We start from the raw sequence: 21,217 nt of genomic DNA, 5'->3' as shown, positions 1-21,217 counted from the left end.
AACATCTACTCCAATAATATGCAACAACCACAGTAGTACTATTAATCAAAATACACCATGTTTCATGACACTTATTCATTTATTCTCAGGTACATTCTGGTACTGATACCAGAATGTACTTTGATTTTCTTTTTTGTTTGTGAATGAATGAATAACTTTTCATTGCTCTTTAAGGAAATCTCCTCTCAGAACAGTAGTGACACACACACACTACAACTGTCTGTAAATTGTGCTACATTTGTATAGTGCATGGTTCTTTGTTATTTTATCTGCACGATATAAGTACAACAGTTATTTGATCTTTTTCACCACTACCTGCATTCCAAATATTGCAGGTGTGTGGTGGTTGTGAAACATGTATGCCAGCGATCCATCCTGACCACCCCACTGAGAATTTCCTGGCTCCGCCGCTGGATTGCACGTGAGCACGGGCTGGGTGATCCCCGCACCCTCCCCGTCCTATCGGAAACGTGTACATGGACGGACACGTTTGCGGGACCAATCGAGATTTCCGAGTAGAGTCTGGAACCCCCCCTTAAAAAAGTAAACGAGGGACTTGACGGAGACCGATGTGCAAAGCCTCTCTTTTGTTTGCATGAAACTCCACGTGAGAAGGCTTACGTAAAATCGTTTTTGACCAATCAGCTCCTGCTTACTAGAACCGGAAGTTGTACGCCATTGGCGTTTTCCTTAAAGCAAGACTTGACCAGCGTTTTTATAGGCTACAAAACAAACCTTATATTACGGTTTTTAAATTTCGAAGTGTACCTGTCGTTAAATTGGCAATATGAAACACAACTCGAATGTCCCAGCTTTCCTCACTAAATTGTGGACGTTGGTCGAGGACACAGACACCAATGAATTTATTTGCTGGAGTCAGGTAAAGTTAAAGCTGCATACAGCTAGCATGCTAGTTTTAAATGCCAAAGCAAACAAAACATTTAGCTAGCGAGAATAACCTTAATTTAAAAAACGGTAATCAAAATTAACAACAGGATGTGATCATCCTTGATTTTCATAACATGTATTCGACAAATTGCATTGTGCAAAGCTAAAAACAAACTATTAGCTAGCCAGTAATTTTTCTTTGCTGCGTGTCTGCTGCTTAGCTAGCCTACGCATACAGAACCAGTCCCTGCATGCGAGGATCAGTTTCAAATTTTGGCCTCTACAGGTTGATAATTGTGTTTGTGTGTAATTACGTACACGCTAAAATAGTTCCAGTTGTCCTTGAAGGTGCGTTCTCACTGTCGTAGTGTTGATTTTTTTTTTTCCAGGAGGGCAACAGCTTTCTAGTTTTGGATGAGCAGCGCTTCGCCAAAGAGATCCTCCCCAAGTTTTTCAAGCACAATAACATGGCCAGTTTCATCAGGCAGCTCAACATGTGTAAGAATGCTTTCGTTACCTCATCTTGGTCTGTAGCTGTCAAAGCAAACGCATTCTGCTTCTGAAAGGTGTCCTTTTTTCTGCTGAAGAAGTTTGTTTGAATTTGGCTTTTTGTGTATTAGACAGCTACGCAGGTGCTTTGTAAGTAGTAACACACATGTCAGTTCACTTCATTCATTTCTGTGCAAAGATCACAATCAGGTTATTGTTTAAACACCCATCCACTAGACCACCTAGCAAAAATGCATGGACAATATCAAGACCGCCATTGATTACAACTAATTTGTAGATTACTTTCACAGTTGTTTGTTATATGCCTTTGTTTTTTCACAATTTAAGTTATTTTAGTCAGATTTAGGGTGGGAACCATGGAGTAGGCTGCGATACATCAACTTATGTCCTGTGGCATTTATCAGAGTCACATGCCATGGTCGTAATAAAGCTGTTGGCTTCACTACAAGTGTAGCGTGAGCTTCAGTCTTTCAGATACTCCATGCACCTTGTTGGTGAAGTTGTCCCTGAAACTGTTGTTCTGTGACATATCACAATAGCTTTATGACGGCATTCCATTTGTCCTCCTTTTTTGTAGGTACCCCCTTATAAAGGTTAATGAAGTGTTAAGTAAGTGAAACTGATAGGGTAGTGTTTTTAGAGCAGTTGCATTAAAAAAAAAGTATAATATTGTAAAGGAAACAAAACATTAATCAAAAAATTGTTGAAACACAAATTACAACATTGTATAAAAATTACAATCATCAACTCAAATACTTGGTTCTAATTGAACAGAAACTTCTATGAACTTGTAAGAACTGTGTAGGACATGAATCAGTCTGTGTCAGATCCTGAATTTGAAATTTCCACTGAAGTCACGGGTAAGAGGCAAGTGGAACCAAGATCTAGGCCATTTGCTTTTTGAAGTTTGCAAAGACTGCTAAATTTTGCCAGTGGTAGTTCACTCTTTGCAACATAGTACGCTGTTCTAAACAGATTTTCAGGTTTATTTTTAGTATGTTATTTGCAATTGGTGTTTGTTCTGGGAAAGATATTGCAGACTGAGCAATAATGCATTTCTTGCATTTCTCATGGGTTCTAATGGGGGCCTTTCTTAAAATGACTGGTCCCAGTAACAAAGGCGCTTGTCGACTCAGAAATCGAGGGAAAACCAACAACACACCCGGCAGAACATTATGTTATTTACACGGGTGCACATAAGTGGTCCGCATGTGCGCATTTGCTGTCAAAATAAAAGAAGCGCACCAGATAAGAAGTTGCAACGTGCGTTTGCGTCCATATAAAAAGCACTGTTTTTGTCCGCTAGAGTGGGATTTTCACGGCACATTCTGCACCACATCTCTGTGCGTTCATCGTTTGTTTGAAGCCAGCTCACCTCCTGCAACCACTTTTCCGAGAATACGTGCTTCTTTTGTGGTTCGGACTCCTTCTGACATTTCTTTGGAGGTGGAGGAACATCACAGTAATTGCTTAAAAATGACTTCGGTCGTTGCTGTGCTTTTTGGAAGTCGAATTTCCCAGAGGAACCCACCCGAGGGATTAATAAAGTTCTATCTTATCTTATCTTATCTTAAAGGAGCTTCTTCGATATCTTTAAGAGTTCTAAACAAATGTCTGTCCTCCTCCAGAAAATCCTATGTACGCAAACACGCGTTGCAACTTCTTATCTTGTGCGCATTTTTTATTTTGACAGCGAATGCGCACCTGCGGACCACTTATGTGCACCCCTGGTTATTTAGCTTGTCATATTGCAGCCACAGAAATTCTTTTGTCCATGAAACCATAAAGCTGCACTTTCTTTTTGCCTTATAGTCTGATTTGTCATAACTTCTCCGTTTTGTGGTAAGCTTTTCTTTGGCTGTCACTTCTTCACCCTGACCTGTCTTATTTGGCTCAGCAGAACTAAAATATATATCCTGCTGCTTTTACACACGCACTCACATAACGTTCAGCGATTCTCTGTGCACATGTTTAAGCTGCGGGAGATTTCACTTGTCATGTTTGCATAGTAAGCTAACGATTGATAAGACGATGTCAGAGGAATTGGTGCGCAAATTATCGTCATTCACCAAACAGTACTGTCGCTCTCTATACACAGTTCGCGCAATTGCAAAGTGAAAGCAAAAAACAAGCGCAAATTCAAACGCGATTTCAATATGTCACATATTGACAGTGGCTCACCGATGCCAATGACATAATTACCCAGCTACATTTCCGAAAGAATGCAAAAGCATTGACATATATTTTTCCTTCCTACAATAGCCCAACGGGCAGGGCAGAGAGAGATTTTGGTAGCCCGACTGGAAAAATCGCTAGCCCTGGGACGTCGGGCTAGCGATTTTGCGAGCCCTGACCTTATTGCAAAAGCAATCAGTATGATGTATTATTTCACTCCTAGTCTCATTTCCTTATCACTTGGGATAATTTTAGAGACTGCTGGATAGTATAGTAACCACATGGCATATTGCAAGTATTACCTGCTTCCTAGGAGACAATCTATTCAGTGCCATGCTCAGTCACTGGCTAGTGTGCCAGTCTGCATGGGCACGATACTAATTCCAAGTAAGCACTTACAGCAGAGCAGAAATGCATTATATCCGAACCAGTCCATTTACTATGTATAGCTACTTACTGTAAAGAATTAACACTGTAAACTAGAGCAGGGCGATATGGCCAAAAGTATTTATCACGATATATATTTGAAAATTTGCAATAACGATATAACTGACGATATAATTGATGCGAGACAAAATACAACTCCACAACATTACTAGCACAAAAAGACAACCTTCCATTTATTTCCACTTAAACAAGAAGCTGGTTTTTATGTACATTAAAGCTTTATAAAAATGTAACAGTGCAAATGCAAATTCCTTGCTGAAAGTTTAACCAAAAGGCATTTCCAGTAGAAATGGGCTGACATATCCTGAGCATAACCATGTATAATATCCACTGAAGTTAAAAAGAGGTGCTTTGCAACATTAAACTGCAGTGTGCAGTACGTATTTTTCGGACCATAAGGTGCACGGGATTATAAGGCACATTAAGCGAAACAAAGCAGTCAGATAAATCAAACTTTATTAAACTCATTCTTCTTGCTTCCTCCACTTCTGTACCATTGATTCATTAATGTTGAATTCTCTGGCAGCTGCGCTATTCCCATGTTGTTGCAGTATATTAATGGCTAACCTCGTATTGTGGATGAATTATCTCAGTTGTTCTCCTGACTGAAGTTTGGTCCATTTACAGCATCCTGCCATGCGATTGCATTTTTCTCTAACTATCAGGAACTTTAACGTTAACTTTTATAAGTGGAAAAGTGTTAGTGTTCGTCCTCCAGCTTCACTGTTTATGTTATGCTAACATAGCTGTGTCGCTAGCGATCACGTAGCACATCATTATATACCAGCTAGCCCAACTTCAGTAACCCTACAAACGTCACTGCTGTTTAGTTTCCTGTCTTCATTTATGTTGGAAGTGATAGCAGAGCTGTACGTTTGAATTTTTTCAGAAATCTCTCAGTCAGAACATGCTATATCATGCTTAGGTAACTAGCGAAACTAGCGAGCTAAGTTCCGCTAGCTTCCTGCTAACTTCTAACTCCGTTAAATGTAATACATTCTGTTTTCATGGATGCCTGGAAGTTAAACTTTATAGTTACACCTGGTAAAGCAGCAATGCTGATCGTTTTATTAAAGATGAAAGAATTTAGACAGTTTTTAACTCTCAGTGATGCTGCAGTGTTCGTTTGACCTGAAGCATACGGAGTTTAGGACTCAGATTACTACCAGACTAAAGAGCATCTTAGTCCGACAAATACGACAATAACAACGGCCGCTTGCATGTTCTGCAAAAAAATGTGCTTTGTCGTGTATCTGACGGACAAACACCAAACCAGTTCCACATCACTGAAGTTGCACCATTTTTACAAACCAATTCTGGTTCATCTGTTTCACTCAACAATCGGCCATGTGCGTATGAAAACAAAGGCACTGCGCATGCGCGTTTTACTCATATTCTATCGCGATATTTCATTTTCCTATCATTGCCTAACATTATACCGGTATTACCGTGAACGGTATAATATGGCCCAGCCCTAGTGTAAACTCACCTTTTACGTTTTAAATTCAGGATGCGGTTGTTCTGTACCAATGTAACAATAAAATTGGCTAGAATCACGGGACTACAGCAGGCACTGTGTGACAGTTCTGTGACTCCCATTTTCAGCATTTCTACCAATTCTTTCTGAACAGTTTTGTCTTTTATGTTTTGTCTTTTAACCTGTAGGGCAGGGCATGTTTCTAAATGCCATTGTATTCAGGGTTAGGCCATAGTACCTGGTACCAGGTACTAAAATAGTACCTCCAAAGTGATCTGAGAAGGTACTGAAATCTGGTGTAAAAAGACTCCATGCCACCCATTGGCTAATCAGTGGCGTCACTCGATCGGTCATGAGAGAGTCTTGTTCTCAAAAATCAAAGCTGCCATTTTTGAAACCCAGCAACAAGGAAAATGGCAAGAAAAACAATGCTGTGGTCATCTGACAAAAAGCCACATAGCGAGCAGCAGGTAACTCATCGCCTCGACGTCCACCTTTGTTGTAGCGTTTGTGTCGCATACTAATAACATCAAGGGACGCTTGGCCGTGTTGCTGTAACAACAACCAGCCATTGGGTTGTAATGTGCCATATGGCCATTGTCAGCGTTCCATCAGGGCGCACCGTTTGACCATCAGTTTTCATCACGTGGTCAAAGGCTGAGTGTATCATCCATGGAGTGAATTATTGGAACTGGGCGGGTCTCCTGTGGGTCTCAGTGGTGGCTCTTCCCCTGAGCGAGTGTCCTCGGGTCACTTGTCCAGTTTTCTCAAATTTAGATTTTGTTTTGTTTTTTTATTCTTAAAAGAAATGCTGCACCCGATCCTGCCAACTTTTCAGCTCATAGCTCTTTGAGAATCACCTTCATATAGTAAAAATATTTTGTCTTTCAAACTGTTAACTTTTAATAAATTCAACAAAATTTTATTTTATTTCTATCGTCCAAATCACAGCAGCACTTGCTTTTGTTTTTATACTGTAAGGTAAATACCTTAGAATAATAGGGTAATTAGTGGAGCTCCCACCAGGCATCGAGTCAGTCACGTGACTACAAGCTATGGACTTAGAGGGGGCAAAAGTCACAAAACACTGAAATCTATGATATAATTTTAAGTTTTTGGTTTTTGATCGTATGACTGTACAAGTGTCAGTATACTGTATATATACTTGAAATCCAGGGTCAATTGATTGTTTGTTTTTCTTCCCTGTTCTTTGTGTCTGTGTGTAGATGGATTCCGTAAGGTGATGCACATTGATACAGGCATTGTGAAACAGGAGAGAGACGGTCCAGTGGAATTTCAGCACCCCTACTTCAGACAAGGACAAGATGATCTGTTGGAGAACATCAAGAGGAAGGTGGTGTCTTCCACCATTGTGTCATGTAAAAATGTAGCTAAAGTTACCCCCATGATTCAGACAGCTGCCAGTATCTATGAGTCCCAAACCTTGATGACTTAAAAAATTGATTGTTGTTTGTCAAAAACATCCTCCTGCTCCTTGGAAACCTCCTGACCTTCACCATCATATTTTTCAAATGTATACAATTTCATTAGGAGTCTAAATGTAAGATGCAAATGACAGCTTCCATTGTCTTCTAGTTAGGTTGAGAGAAGACACTTTCAAGTTTGTCAGGGAATTTGTTTTAGTCCATTTGAAATTGTGTGCTTCTTACTGATAAACTGAGGCTGCTGAACTACAGTTCCATGATATGAGAGTTCTGACATTTTTCCACTAACTGTAAAACAGTGAAGAGTAACATAAGAGGGTATAATCCTTAGTAGCATAAGGAACAAATGTTTTTACCCTTCAGCTGTGAAAAGCTCATGTGATATTGTCACCCTGCGGGGCAGGCTGGCAACATGGACACGCCAATTTGTGAATGCAATAACCCAAGAAGGAAGTCACCTAGGGTTTTGAAATTGATGCCATAGATGCATCTACTAAAAATCATGGAGCAGTTAAAATCTTAGTGACCTCGACCTCAAGGTCAAGGTCAGAATTCAAGTTTTCTGAAAATCAGGTGATTGCTAACAAAGCGATGTAAGATTTTGAAATTGATACCATAGGTGCTTCTACTAGGAGGCTGAGGAGTACCGCTGGCCAGCACCCATGTTTTGTTTTTTTCCTGATCTCTGGGGGATTTCCAGAAAATGGTAATGCAACGTGCAGCCAGACTCTGATAGTGTAGAAAGAGGCGCTGGTGTGAATGAGGCAAGTTGTGTTTTTGAGTGCTCGGGGTAGAAAAGCGCTATATAAGAACCAGTCCATTTCCATTTATCATACACAACCATGTGTTAAGAAGCTCCAGTCGATTGAAATGCTGCCTTGTTTTAGGAAGTAAATATGGAACAAAGTATTTTGCAAACCATTTCCTTTTTTTCTGAATCAAAAAATGATTTTCAGTCAGAAAATTCAAATGTCATTCCAAAATTTTTTTTTTTTTTTTTACATTTAGCCTATACCACAGTCACATTTGGACCCCTCTATTTGTTTAGTGTCATTACAAGGACGACAGTAACAACTGTTACTTCGCAAATAGTCTCAGCTGTGCTAAATCATCTCAGAGAGAGTTTGTTGATGAAACCATCTGCTCAGTCTTCTGATCCATTGTGGCAGATCACAACTTTGCTGTCCTTTAAGCACAAGACTTAGTCATGCTTTATGTTTTTCAGGTTTCTAATGCTCGACCAGAGGACAACAAGATTCGACAGGAAGACCTGACCAAGATTTTGGCAAGTGTTCAAAGTGTTCACAGCAAACAGGAGAACATCGATGCCCTGTTGGCAACACTCAAGAGGTGAGTGTAGGGCTTTAAACCAACAGATGCAAACCAACACATCTGGAGAAGTTGCATGTAAAGGTTTTGGTCAGTAAATAGTCATTTGTATTTCTTATTGTTATTGGTATCATTTTTTTAACACAACAAAAATACAGAAACCTATCACACCTGACACTATGTATGTTCTGAACAGGTCACCGTCAATCACAGAGCTTGGTCGTGTAGCCTGCTGGATGAAGTGGTAGTTACATGTTAAAGTAACACCCAACTAAATAACAGGTTTCTCACCAGAAAGTTAAATTGTTCCATCCACTTTTAAAACATTGTTTCTTTTTTGCACATTGGCAGTGTTTCAAAGTGAACATCTCAATGGCCATTGCGCATAAAAGCCTGTAATTTTCACTCGTCTTTCCTGCTATCAAAATGCACCAGGACCTGTAATTTAGGAGAAATAAGTCAAAAAATATACCTTTGAGATATTCCTGTTTGTGCCAGAACAAAGGCATGAAAACACATCTCTTAAAGTGTTTTATATTTGAAGTTAAAATAGATAAACTATATATGTTCCATTAAAATTGTTATGCAGATCAGAGAGAGTTGAGCAGTAAGCTCGTGCTGATTTGAGATGTAATAACCCGATTGTGTTTGATCAGTGTATCAGGAAGGAATTCTTACATGAATGCAAGACTGTGTAATCGAATACTGAATCTTACAGGTGACAGCTGGTCCTGTAGTCCAATCTGTTGACTGCAAAAATCGTATTTTTCAGAGAGAACGAGTCTCTGTGGCGAGAGTTATCAGATCTGAGACAGAAACATGCCCACCAACAACAGCTCATCAAAAAGGTCAGCAGTCATATGATTTGGAACTGTATTCATAAGTTATGATTGTATCTTCATTAGATTATACTGAATTTAAAGTTGAACTTCTTTTGTAATAAATGTCATAATATTATGCCTTATTATTCATGTTATGTTGTTGATATGTTATTAAAAGACTCTTTCTAATTACTTGGTACATTGAAAGCTAAACAAGTTTTTTAGTGATTTATCCCGTTTCTTTTACCACCTAATTTTTCAGCAGCCAGACGTAAAACCTTTATCAGCATGTATTAAAAATACAGAGATGAAAAGCGATGAAGTGTTCATGTCAGGCTTGAATTTTTCATACTGGTCTTTTTTTCAGTTGCTCCATTTTATTGTTACATTGGTGCAGAACAACCGCATCCTGAATTTAAAACGTAAAAGGTGAGTTTACAGTGTTAATTCTTTACAGTAAGTAGCTATACATAGTAAATGGACTGGTTCTGATATAATGCATTTCTGCTCTGCTGTAAGTGCTTACTTGGAATTAGTATCTTGCCCATGCAGACTGGCACAGTAAGGAATCACCCCTGACCACCCCTATACTAATAAGTTGCCAAAAACCTTGTGTGTTAAAGATAAATAAATAGTAACAAAAGTAACGGTCAAGATGTAATTTAGGGAGGGGAAAAAAACTGTGTGGTAAGCGGTAAGTAAGACTGCTCGTGGATAAAGGGCGTCTGTTTCCAGTAAGGGTCCCCAGGCTAGGATCCTGTGGTACTTACAGATACAGACAGACTGGTGATGGCTAACCAACTGGAGACACCAGTGGTGGGCAAGCAGACGACTAATCCTGTAGTGATGTTGACTACTGAGGACAGACACCCTCTCTACTTTTAGGATTTGGCTTAAAACTTTCCATTTTGACAGTATACAATAGTAAGGGCTGGATCAGGTGATCCTGAATCCTTCCTTAGTTAAGCTGCTAAAGGTCTAGGCTGCTGGGGGATTCCCATGATGCAGGGTTTCTTTTTGACTAAACTCACTATGTGTTTATACACCTCTACATTTAATTATTAGTTATATTCATCTTTGGTCTTCATATTGTCTTCATCCCCTCATCCCAACCGGTCGCAGCAGATGGCCACACCTCCCTGAGCCTGGTTTTGCTGGAGTTTTCTGCCCGTTAATAGGGAGTTTTTCTTTCCCACTGTTTCAAAGGGCTTTGCTCAAAGGGGGTTATATGATTGTTGGGGTTTTCTTTGTATTATTGTAGGGCATTTATACTTACTGTACAAGGCGCCTCGAGGCAAAAGAAAATTGAATTACATTTTGGAAGTGGGGTTGTCAGTTTTATGTAAGGCGTATGTGATAAAAATAATTCACTAGTATAACACTAATATCATACTAATAAAGTTACTGTTGTAGGTGTTTCAAAGTGTAACTTTTTGTGAGTTTAAATTATACAAATGATAAAGCTGCTTTTTTATTGATTACTAGTGACATAAAATATTAGTTTGGTTTTCAACAAAGGGTTGGCCATTAAATACAATGGTACAACAAATAAGAACTTTTAACAATAAAGATGTTTTCCAAAGGACTACCATATCACAGTTTTTGTCTTTGTTTTTAAACAGGCCCATTCTTATGAATGGCAATGGGAAGAAGCCCAAATTCATTCACCAGATCTATGATGACAAAGTGTGTGTTGAACAGGTCAGTAAAGAATGGTTACTGTTCACATTATGCTTTTCAAAAGTATTGTTTTTAAGTGCTGCCTTAAATAAATTAGAAGTCTAGTGATACCAGAAATGTTTCCTGTATGATTACCAATACAGTAACTCTGAACTCAATACCCAACTTTGTACCACAGCAGAAAAATGAAAATTTCTATAATGTTAGCCATTGCAAATATTTTATCTAACTGAACATAATTAATTTTACAATCACAATGGTAACGTGTATTTCAGGATAACAACACCAAGTACTATCTCATTAACAAGTCAATCACGAGCTGCTGCTCTTGTGGGTCTCTTTAATATGTAGTTTTTTTATGTGGCTGGCCTTAGTCTTCAGCATGTTGCTGTAGCTGATTTGCAGCAACTAACCAAACCAAAGCAATACAAGACAAGCGACTGGCTTCCTGTGTTGACACAGGTTCTTGGCATTTAGTTTGAAAGTCCTGATTGTAATTCAATTAATCTGATGGTCTGATTAATTTAGAGAGGTACTGAGTTTTTCCATGTAAGAATGAATGTATTTATTAACTTTTTGGTAAAATTAGAGTAAGAGAAGTATATTTATAACTACAAGCCTCATCCATCCATTCACAAATCCTGTCATACAGGCACTTCATTCTCTGTCCAAGTACTTTGCCAAGCACACAAACACTCACACTCACTATAAACTGATGCTTTGGGGTAGTTCAGGGACTCAAACTAGAGGAGCCAGACTGAATCACTCACCTTCTAATTTAATAGAAAGTGTGCTGGACGTCCTGAGCAGTAGTCACACTAAATGATCAAATACAAATTCAAAACAGTTTGTTTTATTTATTTTTTTTGGGATGGATCCCAGTTTTGCTGTTCTTTGCATACTAAGGTTTTAAGTTGTATTTGTAGATGCAGTGAAGAACTCTGCCCCTGACCGTTGGTCACAGATGTGCTTGTGCAGGCAGTGATTGCCACAGCAGAACTGTCTACTCTTGAGGCTGTGGCTCTAAGTGCCTAAAGTTATTGACTATTCAAAATTTGCTTTTATATTTTTCTCTGCGTACAGATTTCATTCATCTAAGACTATGAACAACAGATGATGATATTCCCAAATTCTTTGCAATTTAAAGTTGAAATGTTCCGCTTTAAGGGTTTTGTTCACCTTGCCGTGTGCGTGCGTGCGTGCGTGCGTGCGTGCGTGCGTGCGTGCGTGCGTGCGTGCGTGCGTGCGTGCGTGGTCCTAAAGTTGAGCATTGGCATGTTGATTATATCATCTTGTAAGAGCTCTGTAAACAATCTTTTCTAAAGTCATGAATCTCTCTGTGCCCCGTGTTAAGTCCTCTGTCAGTAGTATCAATGGCGTAAAGGGTTCTGAGCTGTCTGATGATGTCATTATCTGTGACTTGCCTGAGAATGATGGAGAGGTAACGTCGGAGATCACAGAAGAGTCACAAGCCTACGAGCAAGGGTAAGACGATTTACCTAAGACTTCTTGAAAGGCATTAGCATTCTGCCCTTATAACATCAGATGGTAACATCTTAACAGCTGTAGTAGAGGTGTGCTTTGCTCTGTCAAGTGCCTTTGAAGATGTTGAATTGGTACTCCAACCTGCTACACTGAACAATGGAATAGTCAGTTTGCATCAATACAATCTATATCGTGTCATTACATGACATGTTGCTACCAAACAAGACCCATCATACTTGCTGAGCTCTTTGTAGCTGTGAAGTAGTTACAGTGGTGTGAAAAACTATTTGATTCCCCCCCCCCCCCCCGTTTTTTTTTTTTTGTTTGTTTGTTTTTTTAAATATGTTTGTCACACTTAAAGTGTAAAGAGTGATGCACCATTGCATGCATCAATTACATCCTTTGGTGGACATAAATGATTCCCCAAATACTTATTTGGGAAACTAAAAAAGCAGTTCTGCATGGCATGATCGCTTCATATGCATCAAATAAAAAACACACCAAACAAGAAATCAAATGTGAAGCACAAAATGACAGAACTATAAATCTATTTGCAACCAATCAGTTTGAAAAAGCTTTGTGAAATAAGGAAAATAATTTGGAATTAAACTCATTGTTAAAAATGAGGTCCACAGATTCCAGTACAATTAGGAAAAACAGGTAAATACCTAGCAAATCTTTCTGATGTATTTCTGTTCCTTCGCGGGCCCTTGGATCAGTCGACCAGCTGCTTTTGGTTGTCCCAAAAATTGAGGTTTTTCACTTGTGGCTCGTTTTCACCTCGTCCTGTTTTCCTTTTTGTATGTCCTTGTCTTGTGTTATTGTTGCTTTGCTAAAAAAATTTTTTTTAAATAATGATAATAAATTTTAAAAAGAGGAAAACAACACACTTCACTTTCAACATTTGTTCATTTTTCAATTCAATACAGGTTTGAAATAATTTGCATATTATTGCAACATTGTGGTGTTAATTTTCCCACTAAATATTTTACTTTAAAGACTGGTAATGTATATGGCAACCAGTGCCATAAAGTCTTTGCCAGTTAAGTAAAATGACAATACACTGACTTTAGAAAGTTGTGTTTAGGTTAAGTTTTAAATATATTCATATAGTTAAATATATTCTATATGTTTTCCTTCAGCGATGTCGAAATTGTGGAAGTAGAGCTCGAGAGCTGTCCAGTGCTTCCAGCTGAAACAGAGGTGTGCACCACCATTACAGAAGGCCTCAAACACACTGAAGCTGTGTCGGCAGCCGCAGCAGATGACGGTCAGAGGAGCAGCACTCTAGACAGCAGTGGAACAACTAGTAGTGCCCTACAGCTTAATAAACCCTCAGTGCTGAGTCTTGAGGACCCCGTGAAAATGATGGATTCCATCTTGAATGAGAATGGAGCAGCAATATCACAGAACATCAACCTGTTGGGGAAGTAAGTTTGAACCGAAATTCTCACTGAATATTGATGCTTCATTGGTTGTTTAGATTGTGAGACTTTTATTTTCAAATAAGACTATCGATCCCTTTCAGATGTTTACAAAACATTTAAATGGAGCACTGAGCTGATGTGGAACTGATGGCTGACTGGTTACACTGAGGTCATCCCTTGGTTATAAGATACTCTGTGACCCAGATCCTTCTGTGTGAAAAACTGATCTTCCAAACTACGCGGGGGATCATCGTAGTGTAATGCATAGTCAGTTAAACTGGTGTGTGAATATGGGTCACTCTAATGTTGTTGGACCCTTGTGGCCCTCGTGAGTCTTTTACTGATGATTTGGTAAGAAACATGAATGTTAGTAGCCAGGTAGAGGTCATTTTGTCGGCCTCTGGCAGTGCTCCTCCTGTTCTTTGCACAAAGAAACAGACATTGGTCTTGCCGTTGGATAGATGCTTTTTTTTGGGGGGGGGGGCTGTCTTTTGTTATCTTGTGCACATTCTTGAGATTATGCTGGGTGACATCAAAATGTCTTGTGATGGTGTATATAAAGATGAGACAGCACTTTTACTGGGCTGCAGGTACCGTCTCATGCTACAAGTAGTGAAATGGACACTTAACAAGAAGCAGAACTCAAGTAAAATTAGTCGGGAAGGATGGTCTGTGTCTACCACCTGTAAAACCACCTTGTTGGGGTTGTCTTGTGCACTTGTTAAGAAGTACAGCAAGCTGTCTATACCTGAGGACTTGGAAGCTGCCAAACAAACACTCACAGGCTTTGCCACCTGCTTGAAGAAGCGGAGAGATGGTCACCAGGAGAATAAACCAGATATTCTCCACTGGCCATCCAATAGCTGGCATTTTGGCTAAGTCTCAAATATGTTCAAAGGATGGCTAGAGGGCAAAGGAGCACGATACTGGTTTTTTTTCTCACCAGTAGCTCTGACGTCACATGTAAACTGTAGATAGAGGCTGGGGTTAACCACACCAGGCAAGACCCCAGGAGCAGGCTGTGCAAAAATAGCTAAATAGTTGACACACAACTGGATGTTTCCACGGGACAGTGATCACTACGTTTCTGAAATATGTAAACTACGCTTTAAAGCTAGGTCTGCCCCAGGTAATCAAATAATTTAAATGAACTCTGGAATTCTGCTAGCCAAATATCGAGTAGCCTAATATCAAGTGAGAACTACACGAGAAGTTACATTTAAAAGCTATCATTGGATTACATGTGCAGTATCAAATGCACCCTTCCCATGTTTGTAACATGTAATGTCTTAGCTTTAACAAGGCGTTATAGAAATGTCCATGTGGAGGCCAAAAAAAGTCTTTCGTTTTCTGCCTGCTAGTTATTTATACTGGGTTTCTTTAGCTGTTTACCAGCTAAAGTTCCCACGGCACATTGTAAAAACATCCCTCTGGCCAGACATGATCATTATTTCTGATGCCTCAAAACATCTGATCATGCTGGAACTCACCCTGGCTGGAACTCACGCCCTGGTAAGAGCAGATCCAAGAGGCCAACGAGAGAAAGCGCGCAAAGTACCAGGAACTAGTGCAGGACTGCAGGGGAAGGGGCTGCAAGACTTTCTATGAGTAGGGATGGGTACCGGTGTCCGGTGCCGTTCTGACATCAACGGTAGTAACCAGACCGAAAAGCAGCGCACATTTCGGTGCTTTATTTCGGTGCTTTTTTTTTTCCTGAGCTGTGATACACTTCTAGCCAATAATTTTACGTTTCCGAGGATAGTAGGCGGGGCCAGGTACGTGCGTTCTTTTAGAGCAGAGCTACAGATTAAAATGTCCAAGGCGAAGCGGTCAAAAGTCTGGCTGTACTTCACAGCAAAATATGCAAACTCAGCAGCCTGCAACAAGTGCTTTAAGCTGATACTGTGATACTGTCAAAGGAGGTAACACCTCGAATCCGATGAAACACCTGGCGACGCATAGCGTTTTTTTTAAAAGCCCAGAAATGCGCCGTATGATAGCTTGCTGCCAGACCTCACACCGAGCGCATCTACTGTGCGTGGGTTGCCTGTTATCTGACCCGGAGTTAGCAATATCCCCCAAAAACCCCGAAGAGGAGAGTCCTGGCCCCTAGCCCTGCCAGTGTAGCAGAAATGATGACGGATGATGATGCAGCGGCAGCCGTTCTTCTCTGCGTGAGTAGCTTAATGTTCGTGTGTAATTTACGTTGAGTAGGCTAACCACGTTATTACATTAATGCATGTAAAGTGAACTAGCAAACATCATCATAGCTACATCCGGCTGTCTTCTTGTTTGATGGCAGATACTCCCTTCACCCTGGCCAAAAAGGCTAAAATGACCAAAGAAAAAGTGGAAAACAGCTAAACATGAGAGCTTTAGGACAAAGTTTGTGTTTTTTCCATTGTTTAAGCACTGCTTCCAGCCAAGAGTGATGCCATATATGCCCCATAGCTGCAGAAAAGGCTAACATTGTTATCTTTTTACAAAAAACCAGCTGAACATGAGAGGTTTTTGGACCAATTTTGTGTTCTCCATTCTTTAAGCACCGGTTTGAGCACCGTTTGAGCACCGGCACCGTTTCAAAAGTACCGATTTGGCACCAGTATCGGATAAAACCTAAACGATACCCATCCCTATCTATGAGCCGATAGAAGTGGGTTGTAGGGGCTTTGCAGGACAATCACTCTGTAAAGTCCTGGGCCGACTGGGAGTGGCTGGGGCAGCCAAGAAGAGGGCTATCCAGGCTGTGAACAAAGCGGCAGAGAAAGCCACAAGGTGGCTGTGGATTGAGAGGGCTGATCCATGGGCAGCTACTGGTACCAAGTTGGGGCCTGATCACCCCCGGCTGGGTCGCCTGGGCGAGGGTGTATGATGTTGCGAGACCTGAAACACCTGAGGATACATCACAGAAGATGCGTACCAGTGCATCCAGGAGATGTGTCTTGCATAGCCAGCCTGTCCTTGGATTAGCCACTTAGTTCTCCAAACCCTTTCACTACAACAGTACCACTTTCTGCAAGGCAGCACAAATCACAGATTGTTTTTGGCAAGCCATATAAACTTTCACTGGAAATCAGTTATGGTTAATGTCATGTGTTAGACTGGTCAGGCACAGTTTCCCAAGAACACTGATTACACTGAACCTTATCTTAGCTAATTAGCACATACCCTTGCTCTGACCTTCCAAGCTGGATTGACCCATCCATACTGACAGTATATGTTGCTGTGTTTATGCTGTCTGTACAGAGTCATGGAAGCAACATTGTAAGGGGGCTGATTATGCACAAGATGCATATGTAACATTGTAAAAGCATTGCATGTGCGTTGCTGTTTTTAGTATTTTAAATACTTTGCTGTGTGCTGTGTGCTGTGTGCAGTATGCGAACCACAAATTCCCCAAATTCTAGACAGCTGAACAGGCATGTAGTACATTTAAGTGTCTAGTGCTGTCACATTTTAACTCTACAACTCCATGTTGGTCATGTGATCATGTGAATATGGTGTTCCATTTCATTCATTTTATTTAACGTGTGTGAATTTGTCTTTTTTTGTTAGGGTGGAACTCATGGACTATCTGGATAGTATTGACTGCAGTCTAGAGGACTTCCAGGCCATGCTTTATGGAAAACAGTGTGGCATTGATTTTGATACTCAAGAGGTAAGATAGCATTATACACACACACATCATAAACACCCACTTAGGTCATTGGTGGTTTCTAGCCTTAGTCAAACTGATCAGATGTGTTATCCAAAACTGGATAAGCTGACCATTGGTACTTCCACTGCTATAAAGGTAATGTAATGGGAGTATTTTGAGGTAAAAATATGGAAGGAGCCACCCATTCATTTTCTGCTGCCTGTCCATCTCTGGGACGCAGGAAAGCCAAACCTACCTCTCCCCATCAACCTCCTCCAAGCTCTTCTGGGAGAGGGGGCGCTGAGGCATTCCCAAGTTGGCTGAGACATAGTCTTGCCAGTGTGTCTCCTCTTAGTTTCGACATGCCTGAATCACCTCACCTAAGAGGTGGTTCTAGTCAAGTGTCTGACTCTGTTATCTCAGGGCTTTCAATTGGAGGGAGGACTTTTGTTTTAAGTCCTTCCTGAATGACCAAGCTGCTAACCTCTTCACTATCTGGCCTAGATACTCTACAGAGCAAGCTTCTTTTTCTCTGCTTGTATCAACAATCTCATTCTTTTAGTCACTACCAAAAAGCCATGGCCATAGATGAGAGTGGCAACATAGATTGACTGGTAAACTAATAGCGTCGATTGCACACTCGGCAAGAAGAGACTGCAGCTGCACCAGTCTGCACGTGCCAGTTTTCTTCTCAGAGACACTTGCAAGTGTTCCACATATGGCAGCAGCTCATTCCCTGTCTGTAAGAATATTTGTTCTTGAACATGTAAATCTGTTCTCTAACTTCTAATTTACATCTATGCTGTTAGCTTTTGTCTGTTTTAAAGCTTCTGTCTTGTGATGTCACCCTTCAGGAGAATGTGCCCTCCAAAGGGAGCACAGCAGAGGTGAGCAAAGGGAGGAGTGAGGAAGATAACACAGGTAAGGATAAACTACACAATGAACCAAAGATAGTTTTAAATTAGCCATTGGATATATTGCAAATCCAAAAGGTACTGCTGAAATGAGTTAGATGCATATGGATGTCATTATTTTCTAAATTACAATACAACAGATGTACAGTAACTATGTACTTTCAGTATCCTGTAGGCAATTACTGATTGTTAATGCTATAAAGTCGTCACTGTTTTGTGCTGTAAATCTGTAATACAGACTGTTATAAGCAGTTACAAGCAAAACAATCTTCCTAAGATTAGTACTTAATTTGGTATGATACTACTGAAACATTACACTTTATTAGGGTTAATGATACTTCATATAATGCCATTTAAGCTTTTATTTCCCACACTGTGGTGTGAACTTGCTGGTTTTATTTAATAAGCAGCTGATTAAGATTTGGAGTAATATCTAAAATTACAATTAATTAACAACTCTCTCTACCTGCAACATTGTGTCTCCAAATCGGCGTCAGAGAGCAGACATTCAAATATTTCACAAGTTTAGTTAGTGTTGATTGTTTGAAGCTCTTTTCTTTATGACATGAGCAGATGATCATTAATGTTATGTTGTTAATAAAGTTAGGAAAAGTAAAGGATGTTTCACGTGTTTTTCTTCATTGAACCAGATATATTTAAAGTTTGTTTTTTGTTGCTCCCCCCACAAGATAAGCAGCTGATCCAGTACACCACCTGCCCTCTGTTGGCTTTCCTCGATGGCTGTATTCCTCCTCCAGACCTGGATCTAGCCATAGACGGCAGCAGCACAGGCTCCTCAAGCACCCAACATGAGCCTTCTTCCAGCTCTGTGGCTTCTATTGATGCTGAGAAGTCATCAGAGATAGTGGACACCAGCTTGGAGTCGAAGCAGGCACATCGCAGCTCGCTGATTCGCCTGGAGCCCCTGACAGAGGCAGAAGCTAGTGAGGAGACCCTGTTCTACCTATGTGAACTGAGTCCTGCTGGGCCTGAAGCTGATTCAGTTCAGCTTAGCAGAGTGTGAACACCGAGACTGCTTCAATCACAGACTGTATCCCTCAGTTATGTTAATACTTCCTCTCATCTCTGGAGTTCTTTTAAACAGCAGAAAATGAAGCGAAAATCTTCGCGGCTGCAGTTTGGACACATTTTTAGATTTATGACTTTGGCTTTGGGTAATAGTCAGTCACTCAAAAGTCACATCTGATTACTCCATACTCATTCTCTTTGTGTTCTGTAAGGAAAACAATCCAGGAAAATCCTGGAAGGTGTGTTCGTCATCTGTGGGAGGGGCACAAAGAGCTAAATGAACTTCCACATTTCTGAAACTTGATCATTTTACTTTCAAGTTCTAGAACTTGAATTTTTTTTTCAAATCAAAGGTCTCAAATGTAAAAATAAGGCACAAAGTGGAGGCATTGTAATCACTTGTGTATAAGCTCTGTTCATCTCTGTGCTGCTGGATCCACAGACAGAAGAATACATTGGCTTTCGTTCCATCTCCTTCAGCGTCTTTGTAGTCTAAAGAAAACTGCTTCAGTTTTGCTTCTACAACTTTAGTGAGGATGAACAGTAAACTGTTGTATATAATTTAATAATCTATTTATTCTAGTTTTTGTTTATATTTGGCTTAATGTTTGTGCACAGAGCTTAGACTTTTCATTAAGCAACATTCCTGCGGATTGTGTTTTGTTTAGGGAACACCTCGGAAAGTAACTTGTACATTTACATTCAGTTGAATTCTGGAGGACTGGGGCAAACACTGGATTAAAAACGGAAACAGAGGATAATATTCAATCCTTCAGTCAGCTCATAGTTTTCATTCTCAGAACTGCAGACAGAAAAAATCTTGATGATAATATGTGAGTGGCTTTAGCATGTGTGCATGCTACAGATATGATAGATGTGGAAAGAATGCGCTGTGTCCACCCGACCACACACGAGACATACAAAATATATATTGCGAAATCTGTCCTGCATTCCTTTAGCAGTATATAACAATAAAGTTGAGTTGTTGTAAGTGTCAGTGTGTTTTTTGGAACGGTGGTCATAGATCATAGAGAAGTTTGATTTCTGTTTTATCATCACCCGGCCGGGCAGACAGTAGCTCCAAAATGAGGCACAGTACAGTTGGTGCTCCTACTACAAATTCAGTGACAGAGGTCAAGTTTTCTGAACATTTTGTGAATGTGCTAACTGAAGAAAGAAGCCACCTACCATTTTTAAATTTATACCTTATTTATTGGGAGACTGAGGGCCAGCAGCATTTTAACCTTTTAGCATTTTGTACACAATAAGACAAATAAGAATATGAGAAAAGTAGAAATGATCATTGATTTCAGGAAGAAATCAATTATATCCTGGCATTGACTGTCAAGCGGTTTTCTGTTGAGAGGCTCTCAGACTTCTGCTTTTTGGGAGTTAAGGTCAGGGAGGACCTGATCTGGGAAATGCATACTGCTTGGCTAGTGAAGATACCATGCTAATACCATGCTTCTGTTGTGCTGAGAATTGCACCTAAGTTTTCTTCAGTGTTTCTTTGCTACAATAACAACTATTCTGATTCTGAAAGAGTGTAGGTGTTCAATAGCACCATCTGCTGGATTAAATATTCATTGCAGGCAACCTGGATAAAGCTTAGAGACTAAACTACAACATCTGGACTAAATGAGTGATGAATGGTCTTTACATAACCAGCAGATGATGAAATAGAAGTGTATATATTCACATTAATTAGATGAGAACTACATATGATTGACTAATAGTCTGTCAAATGCTAAATTTACTGATCTTTTTTGTAAGCAAGTATAAGTGGGAACACAGGAAATAGAAGTGCTTGTGACAGTGGGAGTGTTTGTGTATTTGTATCTGAGGGCAGAAGGCATGGTTTACAAATTTTTCTACAGAATGAGAGGTTTTAGTAACATCAAAATTTAAAGCAAATCTGTAGAGGTACAGGTAAATGTTTCTGATACTCCCAGT

The 21,217-nt window shown here is 40.1% G+C and overlaps 1 protein-coding gene across 2 annotated transcripts; it reads left to right on the top strand.

The window, feature by feature from the left end:
- Window positions 1-576: 576 nt before the first annotated feature.
- hsf2 (heat shock transcription factor 2) lies at window positions 577-20,255 on the top strand. 2 transcript variants are annotated; one of them, XM_076874305.1, is made up of 12 exons: window positions 577-880; window positions 1,278-1,386; window positions 6,724-6,851; window positions 8,168-8,292; window positions 9,044-9,119; window positions 9,460-9,521; window positions 10,715-10,793; window positions 12,127-12,257; window positions 13,400-13,687; window positions 17,240-17,342; window positions 18,176-18,242; window positions 18,638-18,687. In XM_076874305.1, exons 1-12 carry the CDS (start codon window positions 788-790, stop codon window positions 18,670-18,672), a joined length of 1,296 nt encoding a protein of 431 aa, XP_076730420.1. In that variant the 5' UTR covers window positions 577-787; the 3' UTR covers window positions 18,673-18,687. The 2 variants fall into 2 exon arrangements, with proteins under 2 accessions (XP_076730420.1, XP_012778334.1); XM_012922880.5 differs by lacking the exon at window positions 18,638-18,687 and adding an exon at window positions 18,925-20,255 and having other exon boundaries at window positions 580-880.
- Window positions 20,256-21,217: the final 962 nt, after the last annotated feature.

The sequence above is a fragment of the Maylandia zebra genome, linkage group LG15 (genome assembly GCF_041146795.1).
Source record: "Maylandia zebra isolate NMK-2024a linkage group LG15, Mzebra_GT3a, whole genome shotgun sequence".
Taxonomy (NCBI): domain Eukaryota; kingdom Metazoa; phylum Chordata; class Actinopteri; order Cichliformes; family Cichlidae; genus Maylandia; species Maylandia zebra.
Note: the sequence above shows the minus strand (reverse complement) of the source record. Positions and strands in the feature narration are given on the sequence as shown.